Raw genomic sequence first — 18,175 nt, 5'->3', positions numbered from 1 at the left:
GGCGCCTTCAAAGATATGCAAGTCACCCATGCAATATGCACCAACACACCCCCATACATCACGGATCCTGTGTGTCTATGATTTCCAAAAGTATTTCAAATTTTGATGCATCGGACCACAGGACACTTTTGCTTTAGTATTAAATGATCTTAGGCTCAGAGAAGGTGGCGGTGTTTATGAATCCTTTATATATATGGTTGCTTATTGTATGGTAGAGTTTTAACTTTCATTTGTGGATGCAGCAACAAACTGTGTTCGCAGACTGAGCCCATGCAGCAATTTCTGTTTTTAATGCTGTGCCACCTGAGGGCCCAAAGATCACGGCCAGCACTGCCTATTCTGTGAATGTTTTAGTGATACCATAGATGATGAGTTTTTTTTACTTTACGTTGAAAAATGTTATTCTTGAACTCTTGCACTATTTGATCATGCAGTCTTTCACAGAGCGGTGAACCCCTCCTCATCTTTACTTCTGAAATACTCCGCCTCTCTGAGATGCTCTTTTATACCCAATCATGTTACTGACCTGCTGCCAATTAACCTAATTAGCTGTGAGATGTTGCCCCATGCGTTTATTAGCATTACACAACTTTACCAGCCTTCTGTTGCTCCTGTCCCAACTTATTTGAAATGAGTTGCTGGCATCAATTTAAGTATGGGCATACATTTTTCAAAATGTTTCAACATTTGATTTGTTGTCTTTGTACTATTTTCAAATAAATATAGAGTTTTTGTCATGCTGCACAGTGTCCCAACTTTCTTGGAAATTCCGTTGTAAAAAGTTAGATAGATAGTTAGATAGACAGACAGACATACAGGTGAATAAACAGATAGACAGACAGACAGATAGATAGAAAGACAGGCAAACAGACAGAGATAGAGATAGACAGATAAATAGATAAATAGACAGACAGACAGACAGACAGACAGACAGACAGATAGACAGATAGATAGACAGATAGGTAGATAGATAGATAGATAGATAGATAGATAGATAGATAGATAGATAGATAGATAGATAGATAGATAGATAGATAGAAAAAGGGTTCTATGTAGTACCCAAGCATGTTCTATTACTTGTAACAGCTGAAGCCTTTTTTAAAAAAATCCACAATAACTTCCTAATCAGAGACGAACCCTTTAACCATGCAGAACAATGCGCTCAGGTAGTTCTTCACTGTTCTATACACACCCACACATATATATCAGCTGCCTTTACTAAAGAACCCTTGAAGAACCAGTTTTGTAAGCTGTCACTGAGCCGCAAATCTTGTTGTCCTTGTTTTACTGTGTTTATATTAATATTTATATTTACACGGTGTGCGGTTTTATGTTGGTGCAGATTCGACTCGGGTCTAGAAGATTTGCTCTCCAAACAAAATTAGAAGATTTGCTCTCTAAACTGATTGAAATCGCGTCCGCCTCCTCAGAGGAATATATGAATAATTAAACCCCTCGGCGGTGACGTCACCGCCACTCACCGCCCTCCCAAGTGACGAAACGAAAGCGAAAGCGAGCGGCTCGCGCGGTCAGGGTGAGTCTCTGATGTTTTTGCTCTGTTTACTGAAAGCTGGGCTGTTTTCTGTGGAGATAAAGATGGTGGAGAGTTTAATGGTGTAAGTCGGGATCACGACGCTGTGGCTGATCCGCTGAATTCGGTCCTGTGTGGAGAGAAATACGCGAGACTGGAGCAGCAGCGAGGGCCTGAGAGCGGACGAGTGGGTGAAGAGTTTGAGCGATGAAGCCGAAATACTGTTCTAATACTGACTAATGACCCGGGATCAGTGTGTGGTGGTGGGATTGTGGCGTGTCTGGGGGCTTTAGGCTCGACTTAAAGCGTTAGTTTCCTATAGAATAACATGGTATAGCAAATATGCAGAGGTCATTTCCTGTTTGGCGCATATTTGTGCTGTGGGAACTTTCGCTTTCCAGCAGGCTGTTGATAAAGCCTCTCTGAGTGTCTCAGAGCGGTTTGGTGGTTCTAACTGCTCCTCTTTTCTCTATTTACAGGATTTTATGCTGTCAGAAATGTCTTCTGATGAGGTAAAGGACACCGCATGTTCTCTCTCCACATTATACATCACGACTTCATCAAATACAGTGCTGTGCAAAAGTCTTAGACCCCCAGAAACACTGTTAAAACAATTTAACCTGGCATTAAGTGTGTTTATGCCTGTAAACACCACATAACATCACACACTTAAACATTCTGGCTCTTCAAGGGTTCCTTAGTAAAGGAAATGGTGCTGTTTAGAACCGTGAACACTCAAAGAACCCTTTGCATGAATAAAGGTTTCTTTGACTTATGAAAGAGTTCTTCAGATTGATGGAGAATGTGCTGTAGATGGTTCTATATGCACTCTTTTTGGAAATGTAGCACCAAAAAGGGTTCTATTATTTTCATGATGTCAGGCTTGTTCCAACAGAAGAACCTTTTTTGGTGCTATATAGAACCCTTTTCAATAAGACTGTATACAGGACCATCCACAGCACATTCTCCATGAATCTGAAGAATGCTTTCATGATGCAAAGAACCCTTTAGGGAACCCTTTCTTTGTTTCATTAAACATTAAAGCAGGTGTTGGGTGATGATCCCAAACAATACTGGGTTTCCTGGAGAGAGAGATAGAGAGAGAGAGAGAGAGAGAGAGATAGATAGATAGATAGATAGATAGATAGATAGATAGATAGATAGATAGATAGAAAAGGCAGACAGACAGACAGATACATAGATTGATAGATAGACAGATAGATAGATAGATAGATAGATAGATAGATAGATAGATAGATAGATAGATAGATAGATAGATAAGGCAGAGAGACAGACAGATAGACAGTGGGACTTTAATGCTGTATACCAGTTTTTGTTATTTTTCCTATTTTGATGATACCCAAACCAGTTGCTCTTTACACTGTGTGAAAGCTTCGTGATGAGTGAAACAGTGGGAAACAGTTCAAAATACTTTGACTACTTCAATTCCATTAACTTCTATTCAAAGTTAAAAAACTTATTTCCTTCTCTGGTGAAATTACCAGTTTGTAAATACAAGATTTTAGCTTACGACTGTACAAATAGTCTGGAATACTTACGCTCACTTCACCCCTGTCATTTCAGGATTTCTCTATTGTAACTGGTGATGACTTAAAACTACAGAAAGTCCAAGAGGAGATTGAAAAGCTCAAGGTGTGTATTTCCTGCTGTATCTGGAAAACAAACACATTTTCCTCACTTTTTTCACATAGTATATAAATATTTTTACTGTTTTAGAACATATTGTTCTCTACCATGTCCACACAGTCCATATCTTCATTATTTCTTGAAATAAGTAAAACAGTCTGCCAATGGAGTAAAACACTTTCACTTGATAAAATCACTTAAAAAATGAAATTCTGCAGAAACAGGTGGAATAATCTTATAATATTCTTACAACAGCCTCATAATAAATGGTAGATTTATTGACTACATTTAAGACATTTTCTTTTGTTAAGATATTATTTTTTTGCCATGTGTAATTTAGCTCCACCCACTCAGACTGAAGTTATAGGAGTGTTTCAGCCTAAGATGCTTTTGGAATGAGCTTACTGCCAATCAGAGTGGAGCTCATTTACATATATCAGTCATAAAGGTGCAGTTGTTGCAAAAACAGCCTTTTTAATTCTAAGAGACAAAGAGGTTCGGAAAATGGTCGTGTAGAATTCATTTTGGTGCATAAACTCACACAAATGTTATAAGTGAGGGAAAAAAAATGAAAAACAATAGAAATGTACGTTAGACAGACGCTGCATAGAGACACCACCCATTAAGCACAGACCTTCAGAGAAAAAGAACATGAGAGCTGTTTCTAAATCAACAGGCACAGCATGACGCCCTGCTGAAAGACCAGAAGCTGCTCTCGGATGCCAGGAACAGCAACGTCCAGTTTACTCACCAGTTCCAGCAGCGAGCTGTAAACATCAGAAAGGACCTGGAGGAGGAGAAGGTCAAAAAGGCCGAGGCAGAGAAGAAGGAGCAGGTCAGAATTTGAACACAGTTTACAAAGGTTTTGAAAAAATATAGATTTTTATTTTGGTGTGGACAAAAATGCAGTGTCCACATTCTGACAGCTTTCTTTAAGAAATTTTTGCCTTACATACCTTGCATGTACCTCTCCCTAAATGGGTTTAAAAAAAACATTTTAAGCCAAAATCTTCTCAAAACTGTTGTGTATCAGTGTCTCAGATGTTTACATGCAGTCTGACAATCTAAATAATAATCTCACTAATAGCTAATTTGGAATACAATACATCCATGTAAACACCTCAGTCTGAATAGTGTAGTCCAATTAAGGCCGTTTGGAATACAGTTTCAATCTGATTGAACGAGGTGGGTAATCCTGTAAATAATCAGTTAAATAGAAAAATAATATCTGTGTAAGGGCCTGTATTTGATTACATTCCCAGTCTGAAAGTTTAAGTCCGTTCTGCATGTGCGTCACATCATAGTGAAAGTTTTTAATGTTTGACATAGCAGAGCAGAAAAGACGGTGGTGGGACATGTAAAGCACGTTTTCCTGAGTCTGACATCATTTTAAAGTGATTTAAAACACAAGCACTGCTCACTGCTGCTCATCTCACTCTGACTGGACTCACGTGATGCTGGTTGTCATGGAAACGTCTTCACTAAGGGGTAATTGCAGATCTGATTACTTGTAGTGAGCATGTAAACAGAGATTTTCATCAGATTGTTGAGTAGAGTGAGAATATAAAGACCTCAGTTTTCATCTATAATAAGAAGGTATACAATTGGACTGGAGAACATTTTTAGATGTAAACACAGCCAGTGTGCCACTATTGGTCAGTGCTTTCCTAATGAGATTACAATTATATTATAGATTTATATATTATATATTAGAGATTATAGAAATACAAGCTGTGCACACAACTGAACTCCTGTATCAGCAGTGGGCGCCTAGATACTTTCAGACACACAGTGTTACTCATTACTGTTGTTGCAGTTACTATGCATGTCCTATGTTTACATGCTCCCTTTAAACAGCCCATAGTCTTTTTTTTAATGATGCATGCAGTTTTTCAGTGTTCTAGATGTACTGACCCGACATACACTCAGAAAATGTACTGTGCAATAATTTTTACAATAACAAATATATTTCGACAGCACAGTTTTAGAAATCAGTAATGAATCAATTTAAATTTAAATTTCTGCATAATTCAGTAATAAGTAAATCATAGTGGTATGATGTGAAATGGTGCAACATATTTATAACCATTTCATGTAGGAACTTTCTGTGAGGGAGCTTTTAGAGGTGGACGTCTGACTCCTATCACCACTACTGTGAACAACTCTGTAATCTTCTCTAGAACAGAGCGTTTCACACCAAACCACTCTGAACCACTCTGAATGAATTCTTTTACATCTTAACTATTCAATTATGCAGATATTTTGGTGAAATAGCCCTCATGTTTTATTGACATGTTTTAAGACCTAATCATTTATCATTGTGAAGTAATTTTGAAAATTGGTGGAGTCCCCACTAAGATAAATAACCAATGCACAAAAGGGGAAAGTGAGCACAATAAAACAAGAAAAAAAACAAATAAATATATAACTAAGCAAAAAAAAGAAACAAACTTTACCAGTTTTACAACAATGACTTGACACAGAAACACCACAAAGCTGCACTTGAGACATAAACAAGACACACAAATAATATATAAAATAAAGCAATTAAAAAAAAAACAACTACAAACACTGAATCCTAAACCAACTCAAAGCTGTTTACCTCGTCTGAAACCTCGTCTGCTAGATGCTGTAAATGTAAATGATAGTTACCTTCATTGCAAGGCATCCTGGGAGGCCACACAGACCACATCAAACCATATGTATGTGGAATGTTCTAGAACAGTGATGTGGTGTGATTTACAGTAAGAAGACTCTGTGCTGTTTGTCGTTACATGAGAGATTATAGAGAGCATGATATAATGAAGGAGAACATTCTTGTAATTAAAGGTGCCTTAAAGGATTTTTTTCATGATTACTATGCAGTGAGATTTGCTGCTTTTGAGAAACATATATAAATATATATGATTAATTTTATTGTTTGTTTAAAATTGTCAACTAATTTTATGAATCATTATATTTCATCGTCTTTGTACATTACATATGAAAAAGTATGAGTGCCCCTGGTCAAATTCATCAGATTGTTTTGTTGATTTTCTAAGTGAATATAAGTGAACACATCCTATACCAAGAGCACACTTAAGTCTGACATTATTCCGCAAGGTTTAGTGCAGAATTTCTATTTATTTGCTGAGTTTTAACATTTAGTAAAAAAAATACATAAACGATAAAAAGAGCCATATTTTACGCTTTATTTCTTTTAATATTTCTAGCAAAAAACATGTAACAAGGGGTACCCAAACTTTTGCATACGACTGTATCTCATGTCTTTCTGCTTTTAAATGTAGTATTTTAATTCTAAACTACTTGATGTAAATGCTTTATAATATATATAAATAAAATACAGTTTCTCACAAAAGTGATTACACCCCTCACATTTCTGCAAAATATTTTATATTATTTTTTCATGGGACAACACTATAGAAATGAAACTTGGATATAACTTAAAGCGGTTAGTGTTCAGCTTGTATAGCAGTGCAGATTTACTGTCCTCTGAAAATAACTCAACACATAGCCATTAATGTCTAAATAACTGACAACACAAGTGAGTACAGTGAAAATGTCCAAATTGTGCCAATGTGTCATTGTCCATCCCCGGTGTCATGTGATGCATGAGAGTTCTAGGTGTGAATGGGGAGCAGGGCTGTTAAATTTGGAATTTTTTGGGTACAATTCGCTCATTGTGGCCACTGGATATTTAACATGGCACCTCATGGTGAAGAACTCTCTGAGGATGTTAGAAATAGAGTTGTTGCTCTCCACAAAGATGGCCTAGGCTATAAGAAGATTGCTAACACCCTGAAACTGGGCTATAGCACAGTGGTCAAGGTCATACAGAGGCTTTCCAGGACAGGTTCCACTCGGAACAGGCCTTGCCGACCAAAGAAGTTGAGTCCACATGTTCAGTATCATATCCAGAGGTTGGCTTAAAAAAATAGTGCTGCCAGCATTGCTGCAGAGGTTGAAGAGGTGGGGGGCCAGCACAATGCATCAACCCGGCCTACATGGCCGTTGTCCCAGAAGGAAACCACTTCTGAAGTTGACACGCAAGAAAGTCCGCAGTTTGCTGAAGACAAGCTGTCCAAGAACATGGATTACTGGAACCATGTCCTATGGTCTGACGAGACCAAGATAAACTTGTTTGGCTCAGATGGTGTCCAGCATGTGTGGCGGCAGCCTGGTGAGGAGTACCAAGTCAACTTTCTCTTGCCTCCAGTCAAGCATGGTGGTGGTAGCATCATGGTCTGGAACTGCATGAATGCTGCTGGCACTGGGGAGGGAAACATGAATTCCAACATGTACTGTGACATTCTGAAGCAGAGCATGACCCACTCCTTTCTGTGCCACATGGCAGTTTTCCAACACAATAACGACCCTAAACACACCTCCAAGATGACAATTGTCTTGCTGAAGGTAAAGGTGACAGGCTGGCCAGGTATGTCTCCAGACCTAAACCCAATTGAGCACCTGTGGGGCATCCTCAAGTGGAAGGAGGAGGTGTCTAACTGGCTCCATGATGTCATCATGGAGGAGTGGAAGAGGATTCCAGTAGCAACCTGTGCAGCTCTGGTGAATTCCATGCCCAAGAGGGTTATGGCAGTGCTAGATATGCTAGATAGTGCTAGATAATGGTGGTCACACAAAATACTGACACTTTGAGCACAATTTGGACACGTTCACTGTGAGGTGGTACTAACTTGTGTTGCCAGCTATTTAGACGTTAATGGCTGTGTGTTGAGTAATTTTCTGAGGGCAGTAAATCTATACTACTATAAATCTATACTACTATACAACTGAACACTGACGTTATATCCAAGTTTCATTTCTATAGTTTTGTCCCATGTAAAGACATAATAAAATTTGCAGAAGTGTGAGGGGTGTACTCACTTTTATGAGATACTGTAATTATTATTATTATTATTATTATTATTATTATTATTATCATCATTATGTAGAATAATCATATTTGTTGAAGAAACGTTTGTAAATGAGGTGCGAGTGTGAAGAACTTTAAAGAACCTCCATATAATGTAAAGGTTCTAAACCAATACAAGGTTGTTCCTAAAGACATACCACCAAGAAACAAACCAAGACCTGTTCAGGAACCTTTATTTCTAAGAATATAGTGTCAGTGTTAATAATCTTTATAATAACTGACTTGTGAGCTATTGTTTTCATGTAGGAAAGGCTGGAAGATGTAAAGAAGGAGTACGACAGGCTGGAGATGGAGCTCAGGAGTGTGGACCAGAAACTGAAGGATTTGGAGGAAACCAATCAGAGCCTGAGGCAGCAGACTGAGGTTTGGAGTTAATGAAGCTCAATAAGACACAATGGCTTGAGTTATTAACCTCTCACATGGTCAGGGCTCACCAGCCGGCCCAAATTGTGATTACACACTTCTATAACCTTAGAATAGCGTAGCCAGTTTGCACTGAAATCCCTGTAGTTTCTGAATAAGAAGCCTCCATGTATAATAAGCCTGAGATCTTAATGTGATACTCATTATTATGTGTATAGAGGAAAAAGGCCCATTGAGGTCTCATTCACTTCAAAATGGCTTTGAATATTAAATAATGATAATTTTTAGGTGTGCAATAGAAGCCTGTAACCTAATAATGATTCACATTGGTTATGATTCTTTAGAAAAAGATTAATTGAGTCCTGGAATCTCAAATTTTACCAAGATTCAGTCATTTTGGTTGGATTCAGAGTCATTATAAAGTATACTGAATGCACAAATGCAACAGAGGAACTGTTTACACAGTAAGAGAATATGCATATGTTTTTATTTATTTCATTTACAGACAAAAAAACAATACCAAGTTTTTTCAATGATTTTTACACTTGAAAATAGCCAAAGAGTTTGAGCACATACTTTATTGTACTTTATTGTACTTACTATTATAGTCACTGATAATCATTTATGAGGTGAAACTTTCATGCAACTAGTTGCGTGTTGAGAGTTGCATGCAATTTCATTTCACTTTCATTTCTGTGCAACTTACAGTTACACAAAGCAATTAAAACAATGCAACACATTAGATTACTCCACTAGTTAGCCAAATTAGCGACTGTATTTTTGAATGCGTGGTTCTTGCTATATAAAATCATCTGTGGCATGTTATTTACATTTGTATATTTGCAGCATTTTTATCATCCTCTTATATTTTTTAGCTGTCGTTGCCTCTATTTCTGACTAAATATTAATTTTAATAAGAGATTTTGTCTCTTCTGTGTATTAAGCCTTTGAAAATTAATGTTTAAGTAGCCATTGCGGTCACGAGAGCAGAAAATTAATAGTTTAGCTACATAGATCATTATAACAGCAGCTAAAAAAGAACAAACACTGCACAAACAGCTGTTTAAAGCTGTTTAAATGCTGATAGCATTAGCTGGCTAGTTACCACACCTTGTAATATAAATGTTTGTTTCGAGAAGCTCGTTTGTTTGGAGTTATGATTCAGAAAACGGACAAAATAAATCATTATCAACCTTGCATATAATCAAACAGGAAGATCTCTTTTTCAACCGTTCAGCAACTCTTTTTGTGGTATTTTCTTGTCCACAGATCTCTGGTGAAATCAATAGTTTGAAATGATGTTGTTTGTCATGATCATGTGATGTGTTATCTGATTATTTATTCACAAAACTTGTTCCACAAAGATGAGACGTTTGCAACTGTTGCCGTTTGAAATGAGTTGCTTTATATTTTGCAACTAAAGTGCAACTTAGTTTTTGTAGGTTTCAGGCAACAAAAGTTGCATGTAAGTTTCAGCGTGTAAAGCCAGCCTAGGATGAATTCATTTATAAGATTACTTCAGTCGTGATTGTCCAATAGTCTGAAATCAATGCAGTTAAACTGCCACCATGAGGAGTTTATGTACTTTACAGTGTGTACATGCATGTAGGTGCTCATGTTGGCCAGACGGTTTATTTAGTCTGAAATCTCAGTTCAAAAGTAACATCACTGTGAAACTGACGAAGCTGAATGTTTGGCTGTTCAGGTGTCCACTGCAGTGCCAGAGAAGAAAGTGGTATTTCACGGAGAGACGGCTGACGAGGCTCAGGCTTCGGGTTTCGATTTGAAACCCCACATTGTGTATCCGATGGAGGGGGGCACTGCGCTCATCACCTTCGAGGATGAAGAAGGTCTGAGTTTACTGATGTCCTCAGTGCAGAGCGTGGAGTTGAATGAATGTTGTTGAGTGAAAATCGAAGTTCTTTGTCTGTATTTCTATAATAACAGATATTTTTGGTTAAGAGTATCTTGCCCCGCCCACGGGTGCACAGTGATGTAATAAAAAATCAGAAGACTTTTTAGAGGTGGGGCTAAAGTCAATACATTTTGATGAAAGATTATGAGAAAACAATTTCGTCTTTTAAATGATGTGATATGATTCGTATGAACAAGGCCACAAACGAAGACGGTCAAAAAGGCAGTTTTTGATTTCAGGTTGACTTTGAAACTGTTCATGAAGGTAATTCAACAAAATAACTGATTAAAAAATATTTGTTTGTTTGTACTTTAACACTTTCAGAAATACAGAAGATTTTTGCATTTGTCTGATTAATATTTTACCAACACTTACAAAAAAAAAAAACATTCCTTGCTCAGTGCTGTAGAACCATTTCTGATACACTAAAGAACTTTTCAAAGAGAACTGTTTCTGTAAATGAGATGTGGATGAATGTGAAAGTGAAGAACCTTTATAAAGCTTAATGCCATCTAATGTGTAGAATCTAGAAAGACCTGTTAAACTCATAAAAGAACCTTCACCAGGGCTGGTAAATGAGGAGCCTGGCCGCTTCCTGTTTCCATGGCAGTCCTAAATGAATGGGAGTAAATTAAGCTAAATGCAATAAAACTGAAAGTTAAAATAGTTTCTAATCACTCGCCCAGAACTTTCCTTTCAGTTTAGAAAGTAGAAGAATGTATTTCACTAAAAAAAGCAAAGAAAACTCAACTGTATGATTCCTTTTTTCTACAACAAACGGGTTTTGACCAGCAGTAGGCTAATACTGCTGCTGCTGAGTGCTGATTGGTTGGCATTACTGCTACTGAGTGCTGATTGGTTAGTATTACTGCTATTGAGTGCTAATTGGTAGGTGGGCGGAGCAGCTCATTCGCTGTTTGCGCTCACTGACATCATGAACGTGCATGAGGCACCGTTTTAAACTCCTAGAACTCGAGTTTAAAAGCTCTTAAAAATATAACAGCCGTGTTAAAATGGTTTATACTGTTCTTTGTTCAGGAAATGAATGTATTCTTTTACATTCAAAATGTTTAATCATTTATGAAGTATGATTTTGGTCAAATGCTCCATATCAACCCATTCATTTTGGACTCACTCGGGAGCGCCCTCTAGTGTTTGAGAAACCTGGAAGACATTGCAGAGCAGGAATTCTCCTCTCTACAAGTTCTCTACCGTTGCTTTTTGTAAAGGTTCTCGTGCACAAATCTCTGTCATACATGGCTCTTTTTTGAAGCAGTACAGTTTTATGACATCACTCGATGAACCCTTTGTGGCACTGTTTTTTTAAGAGCCTCTACTTTGACGCAAGTACACGATTTTTGTCCAGCTATATAAAGAGCAGGCCAAATGTTTGGAAACAACACTAATGTACTGTGAAGAAGGCGGTATTGTAGTACTGTAGTAGTACTTGTGCAATTAATGTATACCAATAACTGTGTGTTTGCACACTCACTTCATTAGATATTTCTGAAAAATATATTTATAATATCTTTATTTTAATTTATAAATAGTCATTGCTTGCATCCATGCTTGAAGTGCATTGCTTTGTGTTATCTAATCTTCTGTGTCCCTCTTTTCCTTCTCAGTGGCTGAAAAGATCCTGGCTCTAAAGGAGCACGAGGTGATGCTGGGTGACTGCAAAATTGTCGTGCAGGCCGAGCCAGTGCGCTTCCTGGTGCCTGATGTGGTGGAGGTACTGCAGCATCTCCTTTAACCTCAATGAGTCTGTAGCTTTGTGTTTTTGTTTGGTGGATCAGTTGACCCATAGAAATCTAGAGTTATGGTTGGCTTGAGAAAACCAACTTACTGTATGTCGGTTTTTATTATTCTACACTTCTTTTTGTACCATTTTCACAGGTGGTACTTTTTTAGCTAGAACTACTGAAGGATTATAGCCCTTATACAGGAATAGTGCACTTCTGGGACCGATTGCATGTAGTTTTAGTATAGCATTCATTCTAAGAACGTTTCTTCCCCAACCACCTGGGATTGCATAGCAACAACCTAGCAACATCTTATCAGTCACCTGGGATTCCATAGGCACATCTTAGCAACCACCTTGGATGCAATATCAATGGCCTAGATACACCTTAGGAGCCACCTGAAATGCAATAGCAATGGCCTAACAATGCCTTAGCAATTACCCAGGATAACTTTGCAGCACCTTAGCAACCACCTGGGATACTATAGCAATGGCCTAGCAATAACTTAGCAAATACCTGGGATACCATAGAAATAGTCTAGCAAGACCTTAGCAACAGCCTAGCAAGACATTGGCTATCACCTGGGATACCATAGCAACAGCCTAGCAACCTCTTAGCAACCACCTGGGATACTATAGCAACAGCCTAGCAATAACTTAGCAAATACCTGGGATACCATAGAAATAGTCGATTTATGTTCTGTTTACAGTCTCTGCTTTATTTTTTTTTTTGTCTTTGTTTCAACCTCAAAAAATGCCAAAAAGTAGACATATCAAACATGCTGTTTATATAACAATCAAAATTTCTCCTCTTCCACCTACAAACATGGTGTGGATCAAAAGATCTGCAGTTATCACACAGTTTATCTGCTTGTTTCAGTGAGCTGTGAGTAAGAAATGTAGGAAGAGGTATTTTGATCGGGCACCTCACAGGGTTAACGGTGTGTTTCTGACTCTGGTTCAGATGGACACTCAGGTTTGCCCGCGCCGCATCCTTGTTTCCAACCTGCCCAACAAAGAGAGCAAGGAGCGGATCCGGGATAAGCTGGAGATCCATTTCTCCAAGTCCAAGAACGGGGGCGGGGAGGTAGATGAGATCGATATGCTGGAGGACTCTGGAAACGTGGTCATCGCCTTCTTAGACAGCAACAGTATGTACAATATATAGTTACGTAACGGAAATATAAAATAATTTTTTAAACTAAAAATTCCAAATAACATAAAAAGCTTAGTGTATTGTACACTATATGACCGTAAGTATTGAGACACCCCTCCTAATTATTCAAGTTCAAGTTTTTCACACACACTTTTTGCTAACAGGTGGAGAAAATCAAGCACTTAGCCTTGCAGTCTCCATAGACAAACACTGGCAATAGAGGGTTGTACTGATGAGCTCAGTGACTTTAAGGATGGCACTGTCGTAGGATGCCACCCATGCCAATTTGTGAAATTTCCACCCTGCTAGATCTGCCCTAATCAACAGAAAGTTCTATTATTGGAAAGCAGAAGCACCCATGATAAACAACATCTTAGCGAAACAGTAAACCAAACAAACACACCCACAACCCCATATCATTATACCTCCTCCCCCAAACTTTACAGTTGAGTGCAGTCAGGCAGGTAACGTTCTCCTGGTATTCGCCAAACCCAGACTTGTCTATCAGACTGTCACATAGAGAAGTGTGATTTGTCACTCAACAGAATACGTTTCACTGCTCCAGAGTCCAGTGTCGGCGCTTTACTCCACTCCATCCGACACTTGGAATTGTGCATTTTGATCTTAGGCTTGTGTGTAGCTCTTCAGCCAGGAAACCCATTTTGTGAAGCTTCTAATGTGCAGTTCTTTTGCTGATGATGCTTCCAGAGGAAATTTGAAACTCTAGTGATTCAACAGAGAATAGACACTGTGAGACACTGTGATTCAACAGCAGCCCGACTCTGTGAGTTTGCGTGGACTACTGCTTCGTGGCTGAGCTGTTGTTGCTCCTGGACACTTCCATTTCACAATAATAGCATTTACAGTCGCCTGGGGCAGATCTAGCAGAGAAGAAATTTCATAAACTAACGTTAAAATTCTATGACAGTGTTATGTTTAAAGTCACTGAGCTCATCAGCACAACTTATTCTACTGCCAGTGTTTGTAAGCTATGTGCTTAATTTTATCCATGTTAGCAACAGGTGTTGCTGAAACACCTGACCTTAATGATTATGGAGGTCTTTTGTTCATGTAATGAACCTATGTTCCCCTTTTTTGCAGTTTCTCCAGGTACATCTGAGCATTCAGTGTATGTCTAAAAATATTGTACTGCAGGCCCCCTAGTGGCCATTCTGCTGCTGGAATGGAAATCGACTCGTTAATTTGAATGAATACAGCCAAAGAAAACATGTTTTCCCCATAATCCACAAAAATAAAACTGACAGCTGAAAGCTTTCTTCACATCAAACAGTCCTATAAAGCTGGGCCAAACTGGCAGAATTTTGTTTTATGTCTACTATGGAAACAGGTTAAACAATTTCCTACAGGTTCATAACTGAATTGTCCCTCTATGTTAATGTGGGTTCATTTCAGGTTTCCAGGTGGTTTAGCAGGTTTGCATCTAAAACACAGAATCTTTTTCTCTTCCTCTAATAGTTGCCAAAGGCCTTACAGATAAACAGACTCACGAGGTAGAGATGGAAAAAGGAAAGAAGCACAAAGTGAAGGTCACTCCCTTCCTCAATGGCGACATCACACATCTCCAGGTGAGAGACAGTCCTGTATCTGACCACATACCTCGTTTAGTGTTTTTTCCTCTTGAAGAGCAGCAACATCTTCAGTTTTATTACAGCTTGAACATTAGCAAATGTAACAGCTGGAATGCACACTGATCATCAAAACGTTGGGCCTCATTCTCTAATACAGAGGTCTTTAATTAAAAGTCATTAAGGTCAGTCAAAGAAAATTTCCTCAAGCAAAGGTCCGGAACATCATAATGTCTATGCACAGATCTGATTGACCGAGTAGCGTCACGTGTGATATTTACAATGCATGCGATTGGTCTGTGAGTCTCTGGCCGCTAAAGCTACTGTAAAGGCTAGAAAACCTATGCTGCTTAAAAGAGGACTAATAGGATTATTGGAGAATGAGACCCATTCAGATGCCAAAAGGTGTTCCCAAACATTTGACTGGCAGGGTATATGTCTTTTACTTTCGTATCTCTGACCTCTCTGTCATCCTCAGACTCGTAACGTGATCTGTGATAAGACGGTGCTCCTGACGGGAATCCCCGCTGTAATGGATCAGGACAACCTGCAGGACCTGCTGGAGATCCACTTCCAGAAGACCGCCAATAGCGGTGGAGAAGTGGACGCCATCATCTACAACCCTGAGGGCCAGAAGACTCTGGCCGTGTTTGAACAGGATTCTTCTGAAGATGAGCAGAACCAGTGAGAGAGACCATCGCGGCCTGACCACAGCCAAACTGCGACAACCTCGATATATGCTGCCATTATTTAGCTATACGGCTCAGGTCAGGTCAGGTTTTTGCTGCTAATATGGGACTGAGGAAGATGACGGATAACTTTGTGATGATTTTATCCAATTATGCAAAGTTTGGATGCACTGTGTCCAATGACGCTGTTGTGGATTTTCTAAGTGAAAATAAGTGACATTCTCTACAGAGAACACATTCCTGCACATTTTAAGACTCAATAACTGTTTATTGTTTAAAAAATATTCAGGTTGGCTTGTGCAGATGTTTTGGCACATTAAATATTGTATATTATGTTATCATTTTTCCAATATGTTAAAATAAACTGAAATTGTGCACTAAAATTGGCCAAAACACATCATATTTAAGCCTGTTCACTGTAGAGGACGAGTCAACTTATTTTCACTTATTTAATCAACAACACGTAATTATGAACAATCTTATATCTTATTTTTATCACATGTCAATTTTATCATATGTCAATCTTAATCGAAACTCTCATATTCAGATGGTGCCGAAGCCCATCAGGTGTGGTTAAGCTAGGCTAATGCTGGAGCAGGGTTTTCTGTTGTAAATGTTTAGCAGGTGTTTTGAGATGGATGCTGTAATTTTGTGTTCTCCAGCAGTTCAACACATTCAGTGCTTTTACATGCATTCAATAATCTGATCATAATCAGATTTCTGCAATTATTTGATTATTGAAATGGTCACAAACAGCATACACCGATTTCTTTGATCAGAGTAAGGTCTCCAAATCTGATTAAGTAATCTGATAAAAAGGCCGGATTTTAGCTCAGTAATCAGGTTTCTCAGTGCTGTAAACTCTTACTCAGATTTCTTTTGGATTTCCCAGTCTGAGCATGTGTGAAGACAGTGGTATCAGAAATAAGCAAGCAGCATCACCGCAAGACGCAGCAAAACACTTTGGAGCGACGCTGAAACCAAATACATGCTTGACAAAATAGAGGATTTAAATACTTATGCTTGTTCATATTTTCAGGTGAAGTGACTCAATGTCTGAAGAAGAAAAAAAAAGCCACGGCACAAAGTTTGAGTTTTACGTTACATTTACGTCTCGTCGTCTTCTGTGCGTTTATTGGCTGGTCGCAAAGCAAAAATCTGATTACTGTCTGAGTCATGTAGACCCAGTTTCCACATTATCTGATTACTCAAGTGTATATAAACACATTGATTGGACTACTGACAAAATCTGATTTTCGGCAGTTAGCGGATTATTAAGTGCATGTAAACAAACTCACTGTTTTACCTGCTTTAATGTGTCTCAAGCTGATTATTAAGCAGTAATGGGCTGAACCAGTGCATGGAAAAGTCTCAACTGTGCAGTAAACAAGCCTGAAGTCTGGAGAAATTAGTTGTTTGTGAACTTTAATTTTGGTGATTTTTTTAAAGAGGTTTTTGGGGGAAAAGGAGTCATTTATGTATGCACTATTGAGCTGTTTTTTATTCTACTATATCGTTATCTCAAAAATGTATCATGAATGCAAATATGAAGACTTGCATAGGTAGTTGACGTTTAAGCCAGAAGAAAAATAGAAATATAATTTAAGTTCATAAAACAAGCCAGTCATATTCATATGCAATGTCAAAGTCTTCAAAATGTATTCATTTCTCTTCTAAAGCAATAAAGTCTTATTTTCAGAAAAGATTCTGAGGTTTAATCCCCAAAACATCTCTCCACCCACCAGAACCCACATCCACGTGTTGTAGCTGTGGTTTTAGAACATAGCATAACTTACTGTGAGCTATAAAACTTCACCGTAGCCATTTCAGACAACACCAGTGCTGGGATTCACAAAGCAGAACTGATCTTGGATCAGATTCCTCCATATTTATCATAGTCATTGTCACACATACTGATTCTAGACCTCTTTGACTTGAGGTGTTTTGGACTCTGTTTTCTAAAGGGGCTGCCTGTAGTTTGGGTCATTTTTATAGCTCACAGTAAGGCCCAGTCCCATTTCTTACTTTTACCCCTACCCCTTGTTTTTGAGTGTCATCTTGCCTCTTGGAACTGAGTTACAAGGGGTAGTGGTCGAAATCTTCCTCTATGAGGTGTGGTACCACCCCTACAAATGACTACATCTGTGGTCAGTGGAAAACTGTGAAAATGTTTGAGTTTTCTTTGAACTATTCCTTTAAATACCACCAGCCCAATGGTGCCCAGTCCTGGTCCTGGAGATCTACCACCCTGCAGAGTTTAGCTCCAACCCTGACCTAACACCTAGGCAATCAGGCCTTCAGGCGTGTGTTGGATCTGACCCAGGCTCATGGATCTCCAGGACCTGAATTGAGCATCTGGAACCCACCCCTATCTACAGTAAAACAAAGCAAAGCTTCATTTTGTTTATCCACAGATTTATTGTAAAAATACAGTAACAGCAAATGGTAAACACACCTACAGTCCATCCAAAAACCCTTACATTACACATTACATTACATAGCAGCTTAGCTCTTAGTGCAGCAGAGACAGAAACACACGAGCAGTGAAAACAATCACCTACAGAACAGACTCAAGCAGGCACTTTGGAGAAAGAAAGGGACAGAATTGGGG

General features: G+C 38.6%; 1 protein-coding gene across 2 annotated transcripts; it reads left to right on the top strand.

The window, feature by feature from the left end:
* Nucleotides 1-1,486: 1,486 nt before the first annotated feature.
* On the top strand, nucleotides 1,487-17,267 carry ifi35 (interferon-induced protein 35). 2 transcript variants are annotated; one of them, XM_017710380.2, is made up of 10 exons: nucleotides 1,487-1,534; nucleotides 2,011-2,043; nucleotides 3,116-3,184; nucleotides 3,855-4,013; nucleotides 8,361-8,477; nucleotides 10,183-10,327; nucleotides 12,018-12,124; nucleotides 13,098-13,284; nucleotides 14,766-14,875; nucleotides 15,354-17,267. In XM_017710380.2, exons 2-10 carry the CDS (start codon nucleotides 2,017-2,019, stop codon nucleotides 15,561-15,563), a joined length of 1,131 nt encoding a protein of 376 aa, XP_017565869.2. In that variant the 5' UTR covers nucleotides 1,487-1,534; nucleotides 2,011-2,016; the 3' UTR covers nucleotides 15,564-17,267. The 2 variants fall into 2 exon arrangements, with proteins under 2 accessions (XP_017565869.2, XP_017565870.2); XM_017710381.2 differs by lacking the exon at nucleotides 1,487-1,534 and adding an exon at nucleotides 1,541-1,718.
* Nucleotides 17,268-18,175: the final 908 nt, after the last annotated feature.

Source organism: Pygocentrus nattereri, chromosome 14 (assembly GCF_015220715.1).
Source record: "Pygocentrus nattereri isolate fPygNat1 chromosome 14, fPygNat1.pri, whole genome shotgun sequence".
In the NCBI taxonomy this organism is placed as follows: domain Eukaryota; kingdom Metazoa; phylum Chordata; class Actinopteri; order Characiformes; family Serrasalmidae; genus Pygocentrus; species Pygocentrus nattereri.
Note: the sequence above shows the minus strand (reverse complement) of the source record. Positions and strands in the feature narration are given on the sequence as shown.